Consider the following 24,477-nt stretch of genomic DNA (forward strand, 5'->3'; position numbering starts at 1 on the left):
AGTTTCTGATAGAGGTATGTTAAATCTCTCCTTGGAGTTGACCGTTTCTCAAATGGTCAGTTTTTACTTGGGTGTATTTTTGAGGTTGTGGTGTTGAGAGTATTCAAATTTATGAATGTTAATGTTCTTGGTGGATTATTCCTTTGATTGATATGTAATGTGTCTCTTTATTCCTCTTAATACTTTCTTTTCTTTACTCTGATAAATTTTGACTTTTAATTGTGGGATGACAGTTTGAATAAGTAGATTGATTTCTCCTATCTGGATTTCATATTTTCTTATCTTTTATCCTGCTGCTTTTTTTCCTTCTGTTAGAGTCCTAGTTTTCTGCATTCCCTTCCCTTTTTCTTCCTTCTTGGTTTGGAAGCCATAGATTGTGTTTCTGTTCTTTTCGTGGTTACCATTAAAATTTTCAGCTACAGTGTTTTCAACAAAACCGGCAGCCCATTCCAACTTCCTTGTGAGGAACTCTGCTCTGGTACCCGGTCACTGACTGGGGAGCACTTTGAGCTTCATTTCCCTCCTGAGGAGATGTTTATCTCATGTATGGTCTCACCTTTGTCTTTTTTCTCTTGTCTACCGTTGTCTTTCATGGCTGTGTATTTAGAGGAGGGGAGGTTTTCCCAGAGTGAACTCACTGTACCAGCTCTGCTCTACCCATTTTTCCTCCCTTTGGTCCACATACCTGTGCATCGTAATCACTAACTACTTGCTGATACATTTTGTTCCTTCTGTTTGTTTTAGTGTTAGCCACTTTTTTTCAGCTTCAGATGGAAGGAAGAGAAAGAACAGGAGCACCCAAACCTGTGGGAGGCCTTTTCACAGGCTGTCCGTATCAGGCTTGGTGAAATGCTCAGGGTTAAGAGGAGGAAAATACAAAGAACTTAGTGCTGGACAGAGCGACTGTAGGGCCTTATTGTGAAGTGGTCATCTTTCCCAATTGTATTCCCATTGTGGACTGGCTCCATTTTGTTCGATTTGTTAGCTGTTTTGCTCTGTCAGCATTAAAGCATTATAAAGATGCCGCTTATTTTTGTGGGAAACGGGAGGGCTTCGCTGCATGTTTCAGCTCTGATGATGGCGACTGAGTTTTGCAGGCCTTCCTGTTCTAGCCCAGCGCTTGCTAGGACAGGTCTGCGACGGAGGCGGTTCTGAAGAGTGCCAGGCTAGAGATGAGTTTAGTGTCCGGATGTGTTTCACAAATTACTCCACCACCTTCCCCTTTTGGGGGATTGACGTTTATTATGCAGAGAGGAGGTAGCTGATCAAACCAGTAAACCTGCTAGCTCCTGGTGCTGCAAGATTGAGAACTTAGTTCTCTGGCTAGTAAGCGATTTTCAGGCATTAAAAAAAGCATGGGGAAAGAATTTAGCAGTTTGGGAGGATAAATAGGGATTGGCAGGTAGGAGGCTGATGTCCTTCATAATCTTCCCCAGGGTTAGCCCTTTTAAAGCATCATTATCCACACGCTATGTAAAAGCACTGTGTGTGTGTGGGGGGGGGGTGTGGGTGTGTGTGTGTGGGTGTTAAGTGGTTGTGAGATGAAGAGAGTGGGACTGAGCTGGGATGCAGAACTCTCTGTCAGTGATGTCAGTCTGGAAATCGGACACTGCCTGTTAAGTCAACTTCTATTGGGTTGAGTGTTTATTGTAAGATGAGGAATGGGAAGCGTTTATTGGTGGATTTCTGAAGGCCAAACTTGGGAGCCAGGCCTTGGCTGTGGTAGCTGTGTTGCCAGAAAGAACTTTGTATTCATTTGTGCTCCCTGGTGATAAAACAAAAGGGATCTGGTAAAGCTCTTAAATTTGACCCTGGTGTTTTGTAGTTTTGACATTTGTTTGACTCTTCCGGTTTAGCTCTCTGGATTATACCTAAAGGAAGGCTTTCTGGATGAGAGACCCAATGTCAAGAACTCTTAGTAGGTGCAAATTTCAAAGAAGCTGTTTGATACAGCTTTCAGACCCCCTCTAGGTACAGTGGTGAACACGTTCTTTTAGTAAGTGGGGTTGTCGGGCAGTTTGATTGTAAGGCTTACTTGATTAGTCTGGCTTCATGGAAATAAGGATGCCTAGCAAATGTCTGCTTATATTGTAGAAGGAAAATGATACTGAAATCTTGCCCTCTCCTACAAGTAGATAATTTCAAATCATAAAGATCTTTTATTTTTCCATTTTAAAGAATAAACATGCCTGTTGCCATATTATTTGGATTTAAAAATGATCTGTTGTAGATAGTTGTGTTTTCTAACCATAAAATTTTAGGCAGAGTAGGATTGTTAGGAGTATTTATGCTATTTCCTTTTTTTTTTTTTTTTTTTTTTAATCCTTGAACAACAAGAAAATTGGGACATAGTTTTGGTTTAGGTAAAGGGAAAAGTTTTGGTTTAGGAAAGACAGCCTGTCACTGTTGAGCTCTACATTTTGGAGAGGCTTTCTGTGTGCTAGGCACTCTATAGGGGTTCTGGGGTAAGGAGATGGTCTCTGCCTTAGGAAACTTGGATCTTTTTTTTTATTTAATTTTTTTTAAATTATTTATTTATTTTAGAGAGAGACACAGAATGCACGTGGGGAGGGGCAGAGAGAGAGAGAGAGAGAGAGAGAGAGAGAGGGGACACAGAATCCGAAGCAGGCTCCAGGCTCCAAGCAGTCAGCACAGAGCCCGATGTGGGGCTTGAACTCATGAGCCGCGATATCATGACCTGAGCCAAAGTCGGACGCTTAACCAACTGAGCCACTCAGGCACCCTGGGTACTTGGATCTTAAACCAGTGTCTTCTAGTTCCCCAAGATCTTACTAGAAAAAATGACCTGAACAGTGTGTCCTGTTCAACTTCAGTTTGAGAAGCACAAGATTAAGCATAGTTAAATGGGTTTCTTTATTGCAGTGCTTATAAAAGTGTAAGAGAGATATGTGAATTGTGAATTTCTGAGCAGGAGCTATCCTAAGCAACATTCCTAAAACTTGAAATAGTAGGATTTTAATGTCTCCCTTAATGGACTACTAATCCTATGACTATTTTAAGCATTCCTTACCTGTATTTGTTGTATTTAAGAGGAGTGATTTCCAGGGGCGCCTGGGTGGCTCAGTTTGTTAAGTGTCCCAACTCTTGATTTTGGTTCTGGTCATGGTCTCACAGTTCCGTGGGATCAAGCCCTGCATGGGTGCTGAGCCTGCTTGGGATCTTCTCTCTCCTTCTCTCTCGTTCCATCCCTCCTCGCTCTCACAAAATGAATAAATAAACTTTATACGTACATACATACATACATGTATGTATGTATGTATGTATATATAAAAAAAGTAGTGATTTCCGAAGGTAGTTAATCATCAGAATCACTTTGGGTGTTTAGAAATGAAAAAAAAAAAATCCAGCTTGTGAGTGGATAATATGTTTATGTGCTTTAAAATTCAAAAAGTGTACGTTGGCACACAGTGAAAAGTCTGCCTCCCTGCTCTGTTCCCTAACTGCCTACTTCCTTTTCCCATAGGTGACTAATGTTATTCCTTCCAGAGATACTTCATGTGTGTGCCATAACTTACTTAGCTAAAATATAAACCATAGGGCCTTGCATTTGGAGATTTCTGGTTTAGTAGGTTTGGGTGGAACCTGGGAATATGTCTTAAAATGTTCCCTAGAGATTGTGATGATGAGCTAGATTTAGGCACTATTATTTAAGATGGTACATGTTACTTTTACATGTGGTGTGTTACCCAGTTTGTAAGACAACTTTCTGAAACAGATATGATAACAAGCATTTTTGGCAGGGGTGGAAAATTGAGAGCAGATGTTAAATGACCTATTCAAGGTCATGTTCTTTTTTTTTTTTTTTTTTTTTTTTTTGATGGTGGAGCTGAGACTCAAAACCCGGGGCTGTTTGCAGGTATCTAGGTAGGACAAGGCTGCCACTCAATGTGACTTTATGGCCACCTTTATGGCGGTGAATGGCTAAATAGCAACAACAACAAAACCAGACAAAAAATTAATACAGGCATTTATATCCAGTTCTTCCTGTTTTGGTATTACCTGAGTTAGAGTGTTTTGTTTGATTACTTGCCAATAAATGTCCAGTGATTAGACTTTCTCTAGTTTGTATTTTAAGGCACTGAGCCCATTAGATTCGTGTTACCAACTTCAGGCGCTTAAATAGGAGGTTGCACACCGACTTTTATCTGTAATTTTGCTTCCTCATGAGCTGTCTCTCTCCCTTCCCTTTGCTTCCAACTTCCTTTTGGCCCATTTAGGACTTTTCCCTAACACCAACCCAGATTAAACCATCAAGGAGGGAGGGGGGGAAAAGAAGGAGACTGCTCTCTGGGTGAAGGGGACTGAGAGAGTATCCTAGGCTGAAAAGTACTGAGTGATTTTCCTCACTGTTTGGTCAACTCTTTCTGTAGATGATTCTCCAAGAGTTTCATAAATTCCTCATGGTCTTGCAGGGCCATTTGAATTAGGGCAGAGACTCCAGGGGGTTATTTTGTAGGACAACATTCCTTTGGTGTATTTTTAAAAACCTGGTCTTATAATATTGGTCACATAAGAGAATATATAAAAATCTTTAAAAATAGCTATGAATCCATCATTTTGAGGCAGTGTGCAACTCAGAGCCAAGACATATGAATGTCTATTCATTGGTTCAGCCACCCATCCATTGGCACACAGTTACTAGGGATTTGGTCTGTGCCAGGTCCTGGGGACTTAGAGTTAGTAAAACATGCTTCTTGCCTTCATACAGTTTGTCAGGCTGCAAAAGAGGCAAATACTTCATCAAACAAGTAGTTACATCATAGGAAGTGTTCTGGAGGAAGTGTGCCCCCCAGGTATAAAGTAGGATTCAGAGAAATGCCTAGGTTAGTGTGGAGTGAAAGGTAAGTTAAGGTTTCCCAGGTTGTTTCAGCCTAGCCTTGAGGGGCTCGTAGCTAGATGTGTAGAAGGCAGTGGCATGTAGTTACTCTAAGCTGAGGAAATAGGTGTGTTTAAAAAAATAAGAGAGTAGTTTATGAGTATAATCTAGTTAAGGAATTGTGAGAGGATAGTGATGTTTGGAGTATAGAATGCTCTGGAAGAGCGAAGAGATGAAATTAGAGAGGTAGTAGGGGCAAGAAGAGGAATTTTTCATGCTTTTTGAAATAAAAACCCATGCACAAGAAACAAAGGAATTATTGTGCACATACAGATTTCTAACACCAAGAATTCCCGGACTTCGCTCTCATTCTCTGGAGCCCATTCCCTGGATCCTCAGGTTCCTCCTACCCTTGATCTCAGGATTAGAGTTGGGCCCTATTTAGGTTGGCAACCAGTTAAGCCAGAACTTGGTTTGAGCTGCAAAATATAGCAGGCTCTCTGAGGATATAGAATATAGTTCAGTAATGATAATGGTTGCCATTTATTGAGCATTTAAATGCTTAGTTCTTTCCAAGGTAAATCACAAAATTAACGTTAACCCTATAGCAGCACTACCAGACAAGTGGTTTTATCCCCATTTAACAGACCAAGAAACCTTCCAAGTTCTGGGAGGTTAAAGTAAGTTTGCCCGAAGTTACAGAGCCAGTTAATGGTAGGGATGGAATCAAACCCAGGTTGGTTTGTCTGACACCGCAGCTCATCCTCCCCTCCCCCCTTCTCACAAGACTGCAGCTGTGGTTCCTAGGGCAGATGGAATGGCAGCTCAGGAATGTAAGATGACCATTTCAAAAGCAGTGAAACTATTTCATCTTTGATGTTAATGTTATCAAGATCCTTGGTTATGAATATAATCTCCTAATTGTCTTGTTTCTCTGGGAAAGTCAGATTTCATTACAGGTATTTTACTTCAGTTTACAGTTCTATCTCAGGGATCAAATAACTTGCCAAATGTCAGTAGTTGTCCTGTGATGTGTATCAGTTGTCTCATGACACATTCGATTTGTATGTAGAGTTAAAATTGGGATTATAATGATTTGAATACATTAGCTGCATCTGGCAGATGCTTTAATGAATGATGTTGCAGATATTCAGAATGTAGATATGGCCTAAGGGTAAAGAAAACCAAGAATTTTCTCTTGAATATTTGGCTGGCTGCTAGGCTTTTTGGATGGGGGCTCAAAAGAAGTCTTCTCAACCTGTTTAGTATAGTTTGATTCTTGTAGGTGTGTATAGTCTTGTTGTTTAACCAAGTTGGAATTAGAAGGACTTAAGCAATTGTCAAGAAGAATTAATGTATAAAGGCTGTATCTTGTATCTTTTTCTACCAAATTTCTTGTCCATTTGGCATGTGTATTTCCCTTTTCCTGTTTTGAATGGAGCTGAAAATAACATGGTATTTTGGCTTTAAAGGAAAATGACTCATTTTGTTGTGTTCGGCATTTAGTTTTTCAGAGATGTGTTTGACTTTCAAATGGCACAGGAGTTTGGGATTTTGGTCTCCTTTTCATTTTATTAGGAAAAATGTTATTCATGACACTAGATAGGAGTTTGTAAGCGGGATATTTTCCAGGTTAGGGGAAGAAATTATTTGTAAGTAGAAAGCCATTTTTTTTTTTCCTGTGAGAGAACATTTCTGTAATATGAATTTTCTCATTTTAATTTTATAGCACTCTTTTCTTTTTGAAAGGTTATTTATTTATTTTGAGAGAGACAGAGGCAGCATGAGTTGGGGGAAGGCAGTGAGAGAGGGAGACACAGAATCCCAAGCAGGTTCCATGCTGTCAGCATAGAGCCCTACATGGGGCCTGAACTCACAAAACCATGAGATCATGACCTGAGCTTGAAACCAAGAGTAGGACATTTAACCGACTGAGCCACCCAGGTACCCCATTTTTTAGAACTCTTTTAACGGTTTTAACTGAAAACCATTTTAGGGGAAATAGTGTAAAGAACTTCCCATTTAAAAAAATATGTGACATTTAATGAATTTATAGTATTTATTTAGAAACTTATTTCCTTTTTGGTCTTGAATGCATCTTGAAGGTGAATGTCCTGTATCATTTATTTAGGGCAAAGTGAACATATTACATAAACTGGCATTTGTCATCTCCGTAAGTGTGAAGTATGTATAGAAGTCCTACCTATAATTGTCATTCAGGAAGCTGACAGATGGGTTTTCCCTCTGTAAAAGCTGTCATTTGTGTGATTTGGGGTCTTTTAATAGTAAAGTCAGATGTTGTCTGCTTGGCTTAGTTCTCTTTGGGTAGGCAAAAAGTGAGAAAAGTCAGACCACTATTTTAGAAATTGTAAAGTCAAATTTAAAGAAATAAAATGTGCTTATGGCTGAGCAGAGATATATTAGGGATCACTGTACATGCTGAGATCTGAATTATAAAACTGTAATCAGATTCCTCTTTAGCAAGCAAATACTTTCTTCAGAGGTTGGGAGGAGTAATCCTTCCATATCAGTGGTCTCAAACCCAGATGCCTGCAGTCCTGGGTACCTCTCTAGTCACCATAAGGGGAATAAGCACAGTTTGTAGATCTCATTTTTCAAAAGAAGCTAAAAACCTGAAATTCTGTGTGAAATCCTCCAAGTTTAAATGTTGGCCAGGAATCTTTAAAAATCTTTTAAAAATTTAAAATGCTATGTGATTCAGCATCATGTGTACATCTGTAGGCTGGCAGTTTGTGAGGCTCCCTCTGCCCCCTTTTAGTAATTGACTATAGCTTTTGTATATAAATCTTAGGGAGGCTCTTCTGTATCTTTGTCCCCACTGCTGCGTCTTCTGTTGAAAACCATTGGCAAGTGAATTATAGTCACTTAATGTCTTTCATAGGAGTTTAATACTATCAGGGAGGCACTATTAAAAATTAAATCTGTTTTATGCTACTTCATGTTACTTCACTCTGCCATTGTACATCTAAACGGAATCACGTATGGGCAAATGATTTATTCGAAGTGTAAGACAGGCCAGTGGGTTTTAGTATATAACAAATAGGTTTTAGTGTAATAATATGGAAAGTTCATTAATAGGGTTTCAGATTCCACATTGCAATCAACCTTTAAGAAACTATTACTTGTTGAGTTTTAGTGTAGTATCAAAGAATATGCATAATTTAAAAACTATTTTAAAAGTGCATAATTAGATTATTGTGGCTGTATTAGTAAGAAGAATGAACAATTACTTGTTTTCCAACATCACTTTAGTATTAGCCACTTTCATGGCACCATGCATTTTAGAATAGAGTATTGCAGTTCTCAGAACGTGGTCTGTTGACTCTGTGAATCCCTACCTAAGACCCTCTCACGGCCTTGCAGGTCAAAACTACCTTCATAATAATACTGAGGTTTTGTCTTTTCCACTGTTTTGAAATTTGTGCTATTGTTCAAAAGCAGTGGTGGGTAAAATACTGGCTTCTTAGCACAAATCAAAGTAGTGGCACCAAACTGTATTGAAAATTACTGTATTCTTTACTTTTTTGTACTTACAGGATAAGAAAAGCCAGTTTCACTCAAGGGTCTTCTTGGTGAAGCAGTAAATCTTAACCTGTGGATGTATGCCCCTTTAATACATAGTGTGACAAAATGAAAAGAACGTCGGCTGCCTTGAGGAAAACCACCTTTGCAGTTGTTTCAGTTACAAGCCAAACTAGCTGCTTTCTTCAAGAATACTATTTTTGTTTAAAAGACGATATTTGACAGACATTTTCTCAAAAATGACCATAGTGTGCCTGTCACTTCAAGGAAAACAGCTGAAGCTATTTGTTGTCAGTAATAAAATTGAGCTTTCAGTCACATATTAGAATTTTGGGAAATTTGTATTCATCATTGTGTGTTTGACCCTGTAGATCGTTAGTGACTTTAACAAACATGATTTTTGAAGATCTGTATAAGTCAGTCAGCCATTATTTTCCAAATGACCAATGCATGCTGTTCTAGACTCACACATGGGCAAAAGATGTGGTAGGTTTCAGGTTTCACATTGCTGCCAACCTTTAAGAAATGATCACTTGTCGAGTTTTGGTATAATATCAAAGAAGAAAATCTATCGTGACCTGTAAGGAGTATTAAAATATCACTCCCCTGGCCAGCTCTTCTTCACATACTTCAACCAAAACAATATACTGTAACATACTGAATGCAGAAGCAATCTGAGATTCTAGCTATCTTATATTAAGACTGATAATAGAGGTCTGCAAAAATGTAGAACAGTAGAAATGTATTCCTATCACAAATATTTTTGGAAAAATAGTTATTTTTCATAAGGTAATTTTTGTCAGTATGTAATGAGTTTATTATTTTTGAAATAAATATTCAAATATTTTCTCGGTGTTTAATATTATAAATATCAGTGTTTCTGACTCTTATAAACAAAAGCAATTTGGTGTCCTCAATTGTTAAAAGAGTGTAAAGTGGTTCTAAGATAAAATTTTGAGAATCCTTAAAGTACATGAGGAATTGGGAAGGGAGACTCTTCCCTTTTGGGAAGACTCTTTAGGAATATGTGGGGAGGTGAAAAACATGTATCCAGGGATTCTGATGTACTTTCAGAGAAAACCCTTCATAGGAGATAGAAAGAAATAAACTTAATGGTCTCTGTGTTCTTGAAGCCCGTATTTTGGTAAATTTTTAGTTTCTCTTTGGTCTTTACCATAATCTTACTCTTTGGTTCCTTAGTGTTAAATTTTCTGAAGTTTTCTGTGGTCAGCTGTGACCTGAGGAAAATTAAGGACAAAAATAGGAGTTTTTAATAGAGCTAAATTTATTTAGTTTATATTTAATATAAGATTATGGCCTCACATTTTTGCTGTGAAAATGAAGTATAGTAATTTTTTTTTTTTTGAATGTGTGTGTTGTCCAAATAGCTACATTGCTTCTCTTATTATTCATCCATTCCTATTCCCATTCGCCATTTTGGAAATCCTGAAGCTGGGGAACCCATGAGCAGTGTTAATTAAATTCAGTTAGAAGCAGTACAAAATGGATTTAAAAAAAAAAAATGTATCCAGAAGTTGAATGTCTTGAAGTAAAATTTCAGACATACAATGAAAAAGTCTTTCATGATCACAGAGATAAGAGAATCATCCCTAATGTGTTGGTGCTTCTTGCTTGGGCCAAAGCAGCCCTAATCTTTCCAGGTTCTTCCCTGCCATCCTGTTGGTCAGGGTATCTGTAGCTCCCAATATTTAAGTCATAACACAGGGTGGGTGGGTAGCAAGAAAGGTTTTAGAAAAACAAATCCACAGTGTAGATGAGAAGACTCTGTTGACCCCTTCCATCTTACACCCAAGACCTCCTAAAGAAGCTTCCCTAGGAACATGCCTTAGGTGGTTTCCTGTTGCCTTGCTCTGGGACTGTGTGAAAAGGGGTTTTGGGGTTGGATGCCCTCTGGACTGGATTGAATAAGACAGCACCAGGTTTTCAGTTATCTGGTGGGGGAGGGTGTGCTTACTAGATGCTGGCACAATTAAATGATGATGTAAAAATGCCCTTGGTAATTTTGCCCAAAACAAAGCCTTTTCTCCCTGTGACAGTGGCTGGCAGGTGGGATCACCATGTGATAGCTTTAATTTGATGTCAGTGATAATGTTGAGCAGCTGGCATGCAAAGAGACTGTTCAGAGGTGGCAGTGTATATAGTATGATGCCATAGTTGTGTAAAAGAACAATGTGAAAATTAAGGACTGAGTGCCTATACTTAGAAAAGTGCAGGGTGATATAGCAGAAAAGGCCTTAAGTTTGACTCCTATCTCTACCATCTGTCTAGCAACATAGTTGCTTAAAAAAAATTATCTGTAATTTCATTGCTTCTTGAGTTTTGGGCTTTAAGATTTAGGGAGTTTTCTTCTGGAGAAATGCCAGCAAGAAGATAATCTGAGCACAGATTTTTATTGTACGATTTAGTGATGTAGGTAAACACTACTGTTGGCTGTTGTTTCTTTATATGGATTATTAAACCATTTATTCCAAAATAAAATGATAAGGGTATGCAAAAGTTTTATTCTGTGGATGGATAGGTAAAGGTTGGAGTGAGGTCACTTTAAAGGCAGTATGATAATAATGATTATTGGGTTAAGTGGTGAGTTATTAAACGTTTTCTGTATGTTAACTCGTCTGCTTATAAGAGGTATATGGGCAACTGTCCTAAAAGAAATCTGTATATTTGCACTTTTGTTGCCCATTTTTTTTTTAAGTTTATTTATTTTTGAGAGAGAGGGAGAGAGAGGGAGAGGGAGACATAGAATCCAAAGCAGGCTCCAGGCTCCAGGCTCCGAGCTGTTGTCAGCACAGAGCCTGACATGGGACTCAAACCCATAAATCACAAGATCATGACCTGAGCCGAAGTCAGATGCTAAAACTGACTGAGCCACCCAGACGCCCCTCTTGCCTGTTTTAAACTTTAGTTTGAGGTGGAAGACCTAGGGAGTTAATTTTGTTGAGATTAGGATCAGGAACCTTTTCTTCTTCTGAAATGGATTATATACAAGTATTATATATTTTTCACTGTTGGAACTGTATCTAAAGAAGCGGAAGAGTGGGGAAAGACTTGGTTTATCCTGTCTTTGCTTGGGAGAAGTTGTTGACTTCTGTAGGAAGAAAAGTAGGGCTGTCAGGAAAAGTTCATGGGGGAGGTAATATTTGAGCTGGTCCTGAAATAAGTAGGAGTGATGCTGGTAGAAATGTACTGGTGGCAGATTTTGTCAGTTTTCCACCATTAAGGTAATTACTGGTAAACATGAAACATGGGAAGGTGTAGCCTGTCTTACAGCTGCAGATCTATGAAGGCCATCATCTTGTAGTAGCTAGCTGGTGTGTCAGGAATATCTTTCCATCCTGGAGAATTGAAGCCTTTTTGTGATCTAAATATACCATTTTTTAGTTTTAGAAATTCAGCTAGAAATCCACCAGGTTTCATACAGTGTAGGGGTATGTAGGTCTGAATGGGCAGGTGTGATATGTGACGGGTAGATAGAGAATTCTAAAATGGAGGAGCCTGCATTGATGCTATTACCAGTTGAGGCTCAGTGAGAAGATGAATTATCTTTGAAATTAGAATATTACATTTGGGGAAAAGGAGATTGAATTTATAGGGGATTTTCAGGGCAGCAATGAAATATGTTAGAGTCTAGTAGGAGCAATGAAATATGTTAGAGTCTAGTAGGTTATACTTTGATTTCTTGTCTGTTTTTTCAAAAGCTTATTTATTGGGGTGCCTTAACAGCTCAGTCGGTTAAGTGTCTGACTTCAGCTCAGATCATGATCTTGAGGTTAGCAAGTTTGAGCCCTACATCAGGCTCTTTGGTGTCAGCATGGAGCCTGTTTTGGATCCTCTGTTCAACCCCCCCCCCCCCCCGCCCCTGCCCTGCTTGTGCTTACGCTCTCTCTCAAAAATAAATAAAACATTAAAAAAAATAAATATTTATTTTGAGAGAGAGAGTGTGCCCTCATGCACGCACAAGTGGGGGGAGGGATGGGGTGGGGAGGAGCAGAGGAAGGGGGAGAGAGAGAATCCCGAGCAGGCTCCATGCTCAGCACAGAGCCTGACGGTGGGGCTATGCTGGGCTTGATCTCATGACTGGTGAAATCACAACTTAAGCCAGTATATCGAGATTTGGACACTTGACCAACTGAGCCACCCAGGCGCCCCTCTTGTCTCTTTTTAAACATCAGTTTGCTGTTACCTTACATTGGTGCGTTAAGAAAAAAATTCCAGCCTTTGGATCTGTAAAATGCCTATAAATTTAAAGGAATGAAATAGGTTATTGAATTGGAATATAGAATAAATCTTTGGTGTAGGAGTACTAAGGATTGTCGGGAGCTTATTGCTAGCCTATCCATTGTGTGTTACAGGCACTTCACAGAGGCTTTCCTGCCTGTCCCTGAATGAGATTAAATGTTGAGTTATGAGGTTATTTTGTAATATTGTGCAGTGCTCTTAAAATTGTTTTCCATCACAACCACATGTAAAGATTTATTCTGAAATGGAATTTGGTGAGTTCTAGGGTAGTTTTCCTTTTATTTTGAAAACAAGGGAGATTTTTTTGTTCATGTTGCTATAAGAGAGAATATAGTTAATGAGTTTAAGCATTGTAAGCCTTTGGAGAAAGATCCTTTAAAGTAGATGAGTGCCTAATAATCATGTATAGACATTCAGTAACTTAGTACATGAATGTGATCCTTGGTCTGCAGTGATTCTGTGATTTGTGTGTGCGCTGAGGAGTCCATGATGTAAAAGAGGGAACTAAATACCCTTTTATTTTATTTTATTTTATTGTATTTTATTTTTTAATGTTTATTTATTTTGAGAGAGAGAGTATGAGCAGGGGAGGAGCAGAGAGAGAGAGGGAGAGAGAATCCCAAGCAGGCTCTGGGTTGTCAGCACAGAGCCCGAAGTGGGGGCTCAATCCCATGATCATGACCTGATCTGAAATCAGGAGTCAGACACTTAACCTACTGAGCCAGGCACCCCAATACTCCTTTTTTGTTTGTTTGTAGATTTCTTTGTCATGATTATCTGGGATTTATGCTTAGGGGACCAATTTAGTACTAGTAACAGTCTTGATATTTGCAAGAATGATAAATTTTTTGTGAATTTTGGGGTTAAATTTAAGAAACTTAAAAAACTTGATACTTGGGGAAACAGCCTAAATGTCCATGTAAAATCAGTTTGTATATGAAAGTTTCAGATGGGTTAGATGCAATTGAATATGACAGTAGGTGCTATTCTCATGTAAACTGTATGTATGTATTCCCCACTGATATATGTATTTGCTTTTCATTCTTAAGAATTCCAGGACTGAAAAGAACCACATTTTCCCTTACAGGGTGAGAACATGAAACCTGACAGACTCAAATGAGCCCTGTCAGTAGTAGATGAGCTGGGAGTAAGTCCCAGATTTCTTGCTATCCAGTAGGCATTGTTTCCAGTACAGATGGTGTACATTTCAGATGTGGTGAGGAGTCCACTGTGATTTTTAAGATTAGAAAATTAGTAGTAACCAGCCCCTCAGTGGCCTGAAATTTGCTGTTGAGTTCTTGACTTAGTACTTTTAGCGTTTTTATGTTCTCAAAGCTTATTTAGTGTTGTAAGTACTGTGTACATGGAATAATATTTGGAGCCGTGAAATATGCTGTGAAAGCGGCATTTAATTTTTAAAATCAGTTATTCCGCAGTTTGAAAAGACTTTGATAAATTTTATCTGCCCCAACTCCTCTCTCTCTCTCCTCCACAACTGTGTACTTTGTGAAAGTTGTCCATTCAGTGTTGGTTGAAGAAAAAGGAATGGGGTTGAAATGGGTTTACTTGTATGCAGGAAAACACATACCTTCTCAAAGTGTCACTACTGTTCTGTTTAGGAAGTAAAACCTTTCTTAGCCTTTTCCCTCCAACTCTGCCCCTTTGCTCCAGGGGTTCTGAAAGAGCCTTCCAGTTTATTTTATCCCCATTTTCTAGTTGGTCTTCTCTCAGAGCTCATGAATCCCATAATGCTTTACTCTTAAGGTATTTTATCTTTTTTGGAACATAGAAGAAGCATGCCTTGTAAGTGAGCAAACTCGGATTTGGTGAAAAGGCTTGACTTGACTGGACAAGGAAAACACATTTTGTTAATGAAAGTAAATGCAACGGTAGGCAACAAAAATGAAAATGTATTTTCTTTGGGGCCAGTTCACACATGGTCAAGTGCTGTTCTTTGGGAGTGAGAATAAAGTCACCAGTGAGTGGGAGAGAAGTTAAGTATGGCATCGTCTGAAAGTAATTCTTGCTTAGGAGTAAGCTTCAGAATTGGAAAGTAACTGTATATATGTTAGTGTTTGAAAGATGTTCCTCAGCATTAAACAGAGAATAGAATTTACAGGATAAAGTAAAGTGGAGAGACAGCTGGGTCCTACTAGAATCTCTTACCGACATATTATTTGCCCATATAATATGGTTTGTGGCAGCTTTTTAATCCTGAACTGGCTTTAAGCTATGATGTATTTTTGGAGTATGTATACCACTCTCACCTGTCAGTACAAATTATTGAAATTTGAAGTTGTGTATTTTTGTCACTTGTTAGAATGCAAAATTCATGGAGTTTCTTAATGTTTTAATTTTTTTCTATTGCTTTCTAAAATTGTTTTTAAGAGAATTATTTATGAAAAAGTTTCAAAGACCAAGCAGTTGTTTTGGTTATAGAAGTTGACAAAAGTGCCTAGTTTAAATTAGTATTATAATATTTTATATTCAAGACTGTTTCCTTGAGAGAAACTGCAAAATCATAATAGATAACATGAGTTAATGTCTTCTAGTTATTTAGCCCTTTGAGATTTTTCGAAGCATACTTGACACTCTTGGAAATGATGGAGGTGTATGTGCACCCCAGTGTTTATGACATTATCAGTATTAACCAAATTATGGGAAAAACCCAAATGTCCATCGATGGATGGCTAAAGAAGTGGTATATATGTGCAGTGGAGTAATATGCAACCATCAAGAAGAATGAAATCTCGCCATTTGAATGACATGGATGGAGCTACTCAGAGTGTATTATGCTAAGTGAAATGAATCAGTCAGGGAAAGACCAGTACCATATGATTTCACTCATATGTGGAATTTAAGTAACAAAACAGATGAACATGGGGGAAGGGAAAGAAAAGGCGGTGGGGAGACAAACCGCTATAAGAGACTCTTTAACTATAGAGAACAAACTGAGGGTTGATGGAGGGAGGAGATAGGCGAAATGGGTGATGAGTATTAAGGAGGGCACTTGCTGTAATGAACATTGAGTTTTCGGTGTAAGTGATGAATCACTACATTCTACTCCTGAAACCAGTATTATACTATATATTAACTAAAATTTATTTATTTATTTTTTTAATTTTTTTTTTTTCAACGTTTATTTATTTTTGGGACAGAGAGAGACAGAGCATGAATGGGGGAGGGGCAGAGAGAGAGGGAGACACAGAATCGGAAACAGGCTCCAGGCTCCGAGCCATCAGCCCAGAGCCCGACGCAGGGCTCGAACTCACGGACCGCGAGATCGTGACCTGGTTGAAGTCGGATGCTTAACCGACTGCGCCACCCAGGCGCCCCATAACTAAAATTTAAATAATAACTGGAAATATTAAAAAGCAAAAGAAATGGGAGGAGGTGTTATTCGTGTTTTATAGATGATGTGGAGGTTTTAATTTGTACAGTTTTGCATCAGAAGGTCCTTCAGGAACTTGAGACTGTGTCTTAAGTCAGTTAGGCTTTCATGCTTTTTCTGTCCCATTATGTTAAATTCTTAATAGATCTTTGCTCCTCCATATTTTCATTCCATGGTATACGTGTACAAAGAGATATGCAAGAATCTCTTTTGACATATGTAGCACACAGTGTTTAAAAACTGGCTTTCCACTGGTGTTGCTTCAAGAACCAGCTTTATTGCCACTTTTTGTATTATAAATGCTAGGAGCCTCAGTTTCCTCATCTGTAAAAAGGGATTAATGTTGTTATTATTGAAGTTGCTAATGGGGCAGTGAGGGAAAGTAGGAATTATAGGGAAATGAGGGAATTGTAGAGTTGACTTGTGACTCTTTTCTTGGGACAGAAGTCAAAGACAATATAAAAACATTCTTGCCATAGCAAATTTCTTTGTGTGCTACTATTAGAAATCACCAAATAATGATACGAGTACCTATCAGAACTACTTTTGTTTAAAAATAATTGGTACATGTAGTTTATTCTCCTTTTGTTTTGTTTTTAAAGGTTACGGGAAGTTTCAGAGAAACTGAACAAATACAACTTAAACAGGTAATAGTTTTAAGGTATTTTAAATTTTCTGAAAACGATTTTTCTTAACTAGGAAAAAGAACTCATTTAGGTAGAAGCTACTAAGAATACTGTAAACTATCAACTTTTATTAATTCGTTTCATTTGAATTATAGGTTCTATTCATACTGATTTTTTTTAAAAGTCTGGCATACCAAGGACATACAGTAACTATGAGGATATCACAATTATTATTTTTCAATATTGCTTCAAGATATGTAAATAATAATTTTTAGAAACAAGTTTTGCCAGCTATCTTTTCCTTTGGTTAATTGGATAAAAACCAAACAACCAACCAACCCTAGAATGTGTTTGCCATTTAAAAAATTATTTTTCTTTGTCTTTCTTTTTTATTCCCTAGCCATCCCCCTTTGAATGTATTGGAACAGGCTACTATCAAACAGTGTGTGGTAGGACCAAATCATGCTGCCTTTCTTCTTGAGGTAAATCGTTTACTGTAAGATACAGAAATGAAAAGGAACAGTTAAAATAACAATTGTGCATTATCATGTGTCTTCCTTTTAAGCCAGAAAATTTTCTGTTTTTAAAATAGAAGGTTCTTGCAAGAGTTATTTCAGAGATCACCCAGTTCTATTTCCTTATTGTGTACATTCTCTGGCTCAGAGAAAGCTTAAATGATTTACTACAGCTTGAAACTAGTTAGTAACAGAATGGAGAAGTTCCTGATATCCAGTCATTTACTTACTCTGAATTCTGTTAGATTGGGATACTTTACCTTATTTTTGCTGCTATCCTGATCATGTATGTAACACATACTTGCGCACGTCAGGTGTGAGTGCCTTCTGGAAAGGAGCTTATATGTTGTCTTATGAATTGACAGTGATGGAGACATAATCTGTTTATTGAATAAATTCATATTTTAATACACATTTTTACTTGGGCCATTTCTTCTTCTTCTTTTTTTTTTTTTTTTTTTTGCTTTCAGGATGGTAGAGTTTGCAGGATCGGTTTTTCAGTACAGCCAGACAGATTGGAATTAGGCAAACCTGATAATAACGATGGGTAAGACATTATGCCCTTTGCATTTAGTAAGTATTTAGCTCTTAAAAGATATTATATTAAGGGGAGCCTGGGTGGCGCAGTCGGTTAAGCGTCCGACTTCAGCCAGGTCACGATCTCGCGGTCCGTGAGTTCGAGCCCCGCGTCGGGCTCTGGGCTGATGGCTCAGAGCCTGGAGCCTGTTTCCGATTCTGTGTCTCCCTCTCTCTCTCTGCCCCTCCCCCATTCATGCTCTGTCTCTCTCTGTCCCAAAAATAAATAAACAGAAAAAAAAAAAGATATTATATTAAACCTGTGTTTTGATTCTGATAGCCCTCAAGTTTAAGAAAAAAGCATTGTAGAAAATGAGGGACTTAAAATAGTGAACTGGTTATTTTGTAGTTTGATTATAATTTTTCTGCAAGTGGTGATTTATAGCTAAAATATTAGCATTAAAAATAGCAGAAGAGTAGATCACTTAACAGAAATTTGTTACCAGAAGAATGATTTATGTATGTGGTAGGTCCCAAGTCAGATCTGTTCTTTGATTGAAATGACTTTTTAGATCTTTTTTTTTTTTTTTTTTTTTTTTAAGATTTTTAAGTAATCTCTACACCTGACGTGGGGTTTGAACTCATGACCCCAAGACTGAGTCGCACGCTGTACCAATTGAGCACTGGCACTCCGTGTTTTTTCCTTTTTAATATTTCCAAATCCAGTAACTCAATTTGAGATTGACAATGGTGTTTAAAATTGTAGTCTTTATAAATGATGATATATTAAAAGAGTTACTGGATAATGTATGATGAATTTCAGTTGACTGCCTCTAAGGAAAGCAGGATTCCTTTAAAAAATCTAAAGAACAATTCATTTGCAGTTAAACCATGAAAACACTTTCAACCAGGAGTGAGTGCTGGATTGCCAGGAGCCTGTGATTTGTTAGGCTTGCTCTTTGATGTGAAGTATACATTCCAGGAGGAGCAGTGGGAGAATTTGTGGGGTTGGTATTTGAGCACAGTCACTGCCAGGGTAGCGAGGCTGGGAAACCCAGGCTTGTGCCTAGGCAGTTTGGAACTGTTCTGTAGCTGTTCTACCTCCCATTTTTGTTTTTGTTTTTTCCCCTCCCCAGGTCGAAGTTGAACAGCAACTCGGGAGCAGGGAGGACATCCAGGCCTGGGAGGACGAGTGATTCCCCATGGTTTCTCTCAGGTTCTGAGACACTGGGCAGGCTGGCAGGCAACACGTTGGGGTAAGTTGTGACCACTTGATGGCCTCCACTGGTCTGGGCCTGCGCTCTGTGAATGCTGTCACTCTGGTTGATTGTCTTCAATATTATCCGGCTCTGTAGTGAGGAAACTCCTGAACTCTGGGCAGGCATTCCCATGGGTCTTGGCGAGGCAGTGTGATAAAAATAACCCATGCAGGCTAATTACAATTAACCCAGGCCCTTGACCTTTTAAAAATGTCTAATGTTGAGATGTGTTTATTATATCACTTACCATGTCATTTGTGTTATTTCAGTTTCTCAGTCATGCCGCCTTTGGTCTTACTTGTGCTAACTCTTGGGTAAAAAAATCTAACATTTATTTCTTTCTAGTTTCCAAATTTGGTAGTTCTTTCTGAATTAATTTAGTGAGGTTTGAAAATCATGTGACTAAACCTGACAGCCTTTAATAAAGGTATTTTCATGTTTTTTATTGATATATTTGACATATAACATTATATTAGTTCCAGATGTATAACATAATGATTTGATGTTTATGTATTGTGAAACGATCACCACAATAAGTCTACTTAACATCCATTGCCATACATAGTTACAGATTTTTTTTTTCTTGTGATGAGGACTTCTAAGATCTTTGAAATAGGCAATAATACAGTATATTAGCTATAGTCATCATGTTGTACATTACATCTCCATGACTTATGTATTTTATAACTGGAAATTTGTACCTTATTTTTACTTTTTAGATTATTTATAAAATGTATACCTCTTAAACTAGATAATCAACTCTTCCATTTTATCTAAAGTTGATAAGCTGTCAAATTAAAGAAATCATATACAGATCCCAAGCTAGATGATTTTACTCATTTTATGCCTTGATTCTTGAATAGCTAGATTTTCTGAAATTACCTGATGAATGATTAGATAATGCCAAATCAGTTAGAAAATATGTTCAAAGACTGATCTGTGAAATATAACTAGAAGCAATTTAAATTGTTTTAAAGTATAGTAAGGGGAGGAGGAAGGTTTTAAGTATTTTAAAAATATTTTGACACAGAAATTCTAGGTAAAGTTAGATTTGAAAATTGAGGGCTCCAAATGCTTATATATATATATATATATATATATATATATATATATATATATATATATGTATTTTTTTTTTTTTTTTTGCTTTTTTGTTTTTATGCTGAACTAAGTTTATTTTGAGGTGAGAGGAAGGTTATTTATTTGAGTACATCCTTTATTTAGCTCATTCTGTGCTAGAACTATTTTTTTTTTTTTTTAATTTTTTTTTTTCAACGTTTATTTATTTTTGGGACAGAGAGAGACAGAGCATGAACGGGGGAGGGGCAGAGAGAGAGGGAGACACAGAATCGGAAACAGGCTCCAGGCTCTGAGCCATCAGCCCAGAGCCCGACGCGGGGCTCGAACTCACGGACTGCGAGATCGTGACCTGGCTGAAGTCGGACGCTCAACCGACTGCGCCACCCAGGCGCCCCTGTGCTAGAACTATTAATAGGAAATGTAGCTCTGATCTTTACTAAAATATTAAGTATCTCCTTTTAATGGTCCTATGCACATAACCAACAGAACAACAGTGTATGAGAAAGAATTTTGAAAATGATATGTAATAGAAGAGATTTTTATTTCATTTGATAAATCTGGAAGAAGTTTGATTACATTTATTTAAGAAAGAATAACTATTATGTATGATACTATGTCAAACTATACCGTATTCTTTAAAAAATTGCTGTGTTTCATTGCAGAGTCAGCAAACTATAGCCTACGGGCTAAATCCATTCCTTCTTGTTTTTATTGAAACACAGGCGTGATTGGTACTTTTACTGTCTGTGGCTGCTTTGTGCTAAGATGGCAGAGATGAGTAGTTTTGATAAAGACTTAGGCCCACAAAGCCTAAATGAACTATTTAGTGTTCTGCTCTTTACAGAAAAAGTTGGCTGATCTCTGGTTTAGTTTATGCATTTATATAGTGGCATTTGTTAGCTAATCTGTACTCTGTATTTATTTTTAAATTAAAGTTTTTATTTTGGAATAATTTGGCTTTCTTTCTGTTGTTCTTGAAGTGCATCACTGAAATAATTTGACTTTTAAAAAGTAAAAACTTTAACCTAGTCTCCTCAAATGTTATTAACGTTTGGTTTTTTTTTAATTTTTTTTTTTTTATTAACGTTTTTTATTTATTTTGGGGACAGAGAGAGACAGAGCATGAACGGGGGAGGGGCAGAGAGAGAGGGAGACACAGAATCGGAAACAGGCTCCAGGCTCTGAGCCATCAGCCCAGAGCCCGACGCGGGGCTCGAACTCACGGACCGCGAGATCGTGACCTGGCTGAAGTCGGACGCTTAACCGACTGCGCCACCCAGGCGCCTCAAATGTTATTAACGTTTTAAATAACTGTAGTACAGTGTTCAAAACTAAGAAACTAAGTGATTAGTGTGCTTAATCTACAGAGTTTATTTACATTCCACTAATTGTCCCACTAACACCCTTTCTCTGGTCCACCCGTTCAGTTCAGGATCCCATATTGCATTTAGTTGTCACGCTTCTGTAATTTCTTCCAGTCTGGGACAGTTTCTCAATCTCCTTATCTTTCTTGACCCTGATTAGTTTGAAAAATGGTTGGTCCTGTTTTAGAATGTTTAAATTTGTCTATTAACTCATGATTAAATCCAGGTGATGCTCCCCCCCCACCCCCCATAAGCGTAACTTTTTTTTAGAGTGGTTTTCAGGTTTGCAGTAAAAATGAGAGAAAGATAGAGATTTCCCATATATTCGCAGTCTCCATACGTGTACAGTCTCTTATTATCAGCATTTTCCACCTGAGCAATCCATTTGTTAAAATTGATGAACCCACATGGGTACATCATTATAACCCAGAGTCCATAGTTCACATTAGATGTTGTACAGTCTGTGGGTTTGGACAAATTTATGACATGTATGTATCCTCCATTATAGTATCAAACAGAGTAATTTCATTTCCTTAAAAATCTTCTGTGCTCTGCCTCCCTTTCTCCCCTCTGACCCCTAGCAATCACTGATCTTTTTATTGTCTCCATTGTTTAGTCTTTCCCAGAATGTCATTTGGTTGGAATCATATGGAATGTAGCCTTTCCAGATTGGCTTCTTTCACTTAGTAATAGGCATTTAAGTTTCCTCCATGTCTTCATATAGCCTGATAGCTTGTTTGTTTTTTGTGCTGAATAATATTCCATTGTCTGGATGGTACCACAGATTATTTGTGCATTCACATACTGAAGGACATCTTGGTTGCTGCCAAGTTTTGGCAATCATGAATAAAACTGTTAATGTTGTGTGCAGGGTTTTGTGTGTGTGTGGGGGGGGGTTGGTGGGTATACGCTTTCAACTCCTAAATACCAAGGAGCACAATTGCTGGAATATATCTTTTTTTTTTTTTTTTAACGTTTATTTATTTTTGAGACAGAGAGAGACAGAGCATGAACAGGGGAGGGGCAGAGAGACAGGGAGACACAGAATTGGAAGCAGGCTCCAGGTTCTGAGCCATCAGCCCAGAGCCCGACGCGGGGCTCGAACTCGCAGACCTGCGAGATTGTGACCTGAGCTGAAGTCGGACGCTTAACCGACTGAGCCACCCAGGCGCCCCTGGAATATATCTTAAGAGTATGTTTAGTTTTTTGTTTTTTTATTTTGGGGAGAGAGCACGTGAAGGTGCGTGCACGAGTAGGGGAGAGGGACAGAGGAGGAGAGAGAGACAGACAGACAGACACAGGGAGAGCAAGAACCTCAAGTAGGCTCCACGCTCAGCACAGAACTCAACTCAGGGCTGGATCCCATGACGCTGGGATCCCGACCTGAGCTGAAAACAAGTCGGATGCTCAGCCAACTGAGCCACTGAGTATGTTTCGTTTTGTAAAAAACTGACTACTGTTTCCAAAGTGGCTATCCCATTTTGTTTTCCCACCATCAGTGAGTGAGAGTTCTTGTTGCTCCATATCCTCCTCAACAATTGGTATTATGTTGTCAATGTGCTAGATTTTGGCCATTCTCATAGGTATATAGTGATATCTCGTTGTAGGTTGCATTTCCTTAGTGATGTACCATGTGGGACATCTTTTTATATGCTCACTTGCTATTTTTTCTGGTGAGGTGTCTCTTGAGGTCTTTGGCCCATTTTCTAATTGGATGGGTTATTTTTATATTTTTGAGTTTTAAGAATTCTTTGTATAATTTAGATAACAGGCCTTTATAATATGTGTCTTGCAAATATTTTCTCCCAGTCTATAGCTTGTCTTCTCATTCTTTTGACAGTGTCTTTTACAGAGTGTCTTTTACAGAGTGTCATTGTGCCTTTAGTGTCCTATCTAAAGTCATTGCCATACTTGAGGTCATCTAGGTTTTCTTTGGTGTTTAGCTTGTAAGAGTTTTATAGCTCTGCAGTTTACATTTAAGTCTGTGATCCATCTTGAGTTAATTTTTGTGAAGAGTGTGAGGTCTTGTGTCTAGATTCAGGGTTTTTTTGGTTTTGTTTTTGCATATGGATGTCCATTTGTTCTGACATCATTTGTTGAAGAGACTGTCCTTGCTCCACTGTGTTGCCTTTGCTCCCTTGACCCAAAGATCAGTTGACTGTATTTATGTGGGGGATTGGGGGGGGGGTGTCTATTTCTAGCCTCTGTATTCTGTTCTTTTGACCTGTTTGTCTCTTTTTTTTTCCAATAGCACACTATTTGGATTACCCTAGCTTTATGAATCTTGAGGTTAGATATAGTGTCTGTCCTTTAACTTTGTAGTTCTTCAGGGTTGTGTTGGCTATGCTAGGTCTTTTTCCTCTCCACATAAACTTTAGAATTAGTCTGTTAGTATCCACAAAATAATTTGCTGAGGTTTTGATAGGGATTGCAGGTGATGCATTTTTGGCAAGAATGCACAGAAGTAATGATGGGCCTTTCTCGGTGCATCATGTCAGGAGGTGCATGATGTTGATATGTCTCATCTGATGATAAGGTTACCCCTCATTAGTTAAGGTGGTGTTTGCCAGGTTTCTTAATTATATTAAGTTACTATTTTCCTCTGTGTAATTAATGTGTACTTTGTGGGGAGATCTTGATGACTATGTAACTTGATTTTAGCACAATGATTTTTTGCCTTAATTATTTCTGTGGTGTTGGCCAAATATTTTTTTTTAATTTCCAAATTTTTTTTTAAATTTTTATTTGTTTTATATTTACTAATTGGAATTTGTCTGTAAAGAATTTTCCTTCCTTGTCCATTTATTTCTTGTTTATTTCTATTTAGTTCTTTATATCATTATGGTCTCATTAACATTTGTTTTATTCTATAGTTTATAATTCATTACTATTGTGTTGCTCAGTTTGTCTTGGATTTAAGTTCTCTTTATAAATAAAACTTGGATATGACCACTTATAGTGGAGTGACTGAAATATAGCAGTGGAATTTTAGGACTTTCCTGATAAAATGTGTGACAAATATGATAATAATAAAGTACAGGATATTTGATCTTGAATGAAACCTCTGTAGATCTACTTCAGAAGAA

At 38.0% G+C, this 24,477-nt stretch overlaps 1 protein-coding gene across 8 annotated transcripts in view; it reads left to right on the top strand.

Moving 5' to 3' along the window:
- The window catches only part of UBR5 (ubiquitin protein ligase E3 component n-recognin 5), a 138,432-nt gene that overhangs the window by 25,482 nt on the left and 88,473 nt on the right, over positions 1-24,477 (top strand). For 7 of the 8 annotated variants that reach the window (XR_015246813.1, XM_086695593.1, XM_086695595.1 and 4 more), the window contains exons 2-5: positions 16,634-16,678; positions 17,058-17,139; positions 17,643-17,719; positions 18,825-18,944. Coding sequence is in view for 7 of the 8 variants with exons in the window: in XM_086695593.1 (XP_086551719.1) it covers positions 16,634-16,678; positions 17,058-17,139; positions 17,643-17,719; positions 18,825-18,944 (324 nt within the window). In the remaining variant the exon portion in view is untranslated. Of the gene's footprint in view, positions 1-12,422; positions 14,530-16,633; positions 16,679-17,057; positions 17,140-17,642; positions 17,720-18,824; positions 18,945-24,477 lie in introns of those variants that run through there. The other variant, XM_086695598.1, reaches the window with a different exon arrangement.

This window comes from Puma concolor, chromosome F2, assembly GCF_028749965.1.
Source record: "Puma concolor isolate L17-30 chromosome F2, mPumCon1.1.hap2, whole genome shotgun sequence".
Taxonomy (NCBI): Eukaryota; Metazoa; Chordata; class Mammalia; order Carnivora; family Felidae; genus Puma; species Puma concolor.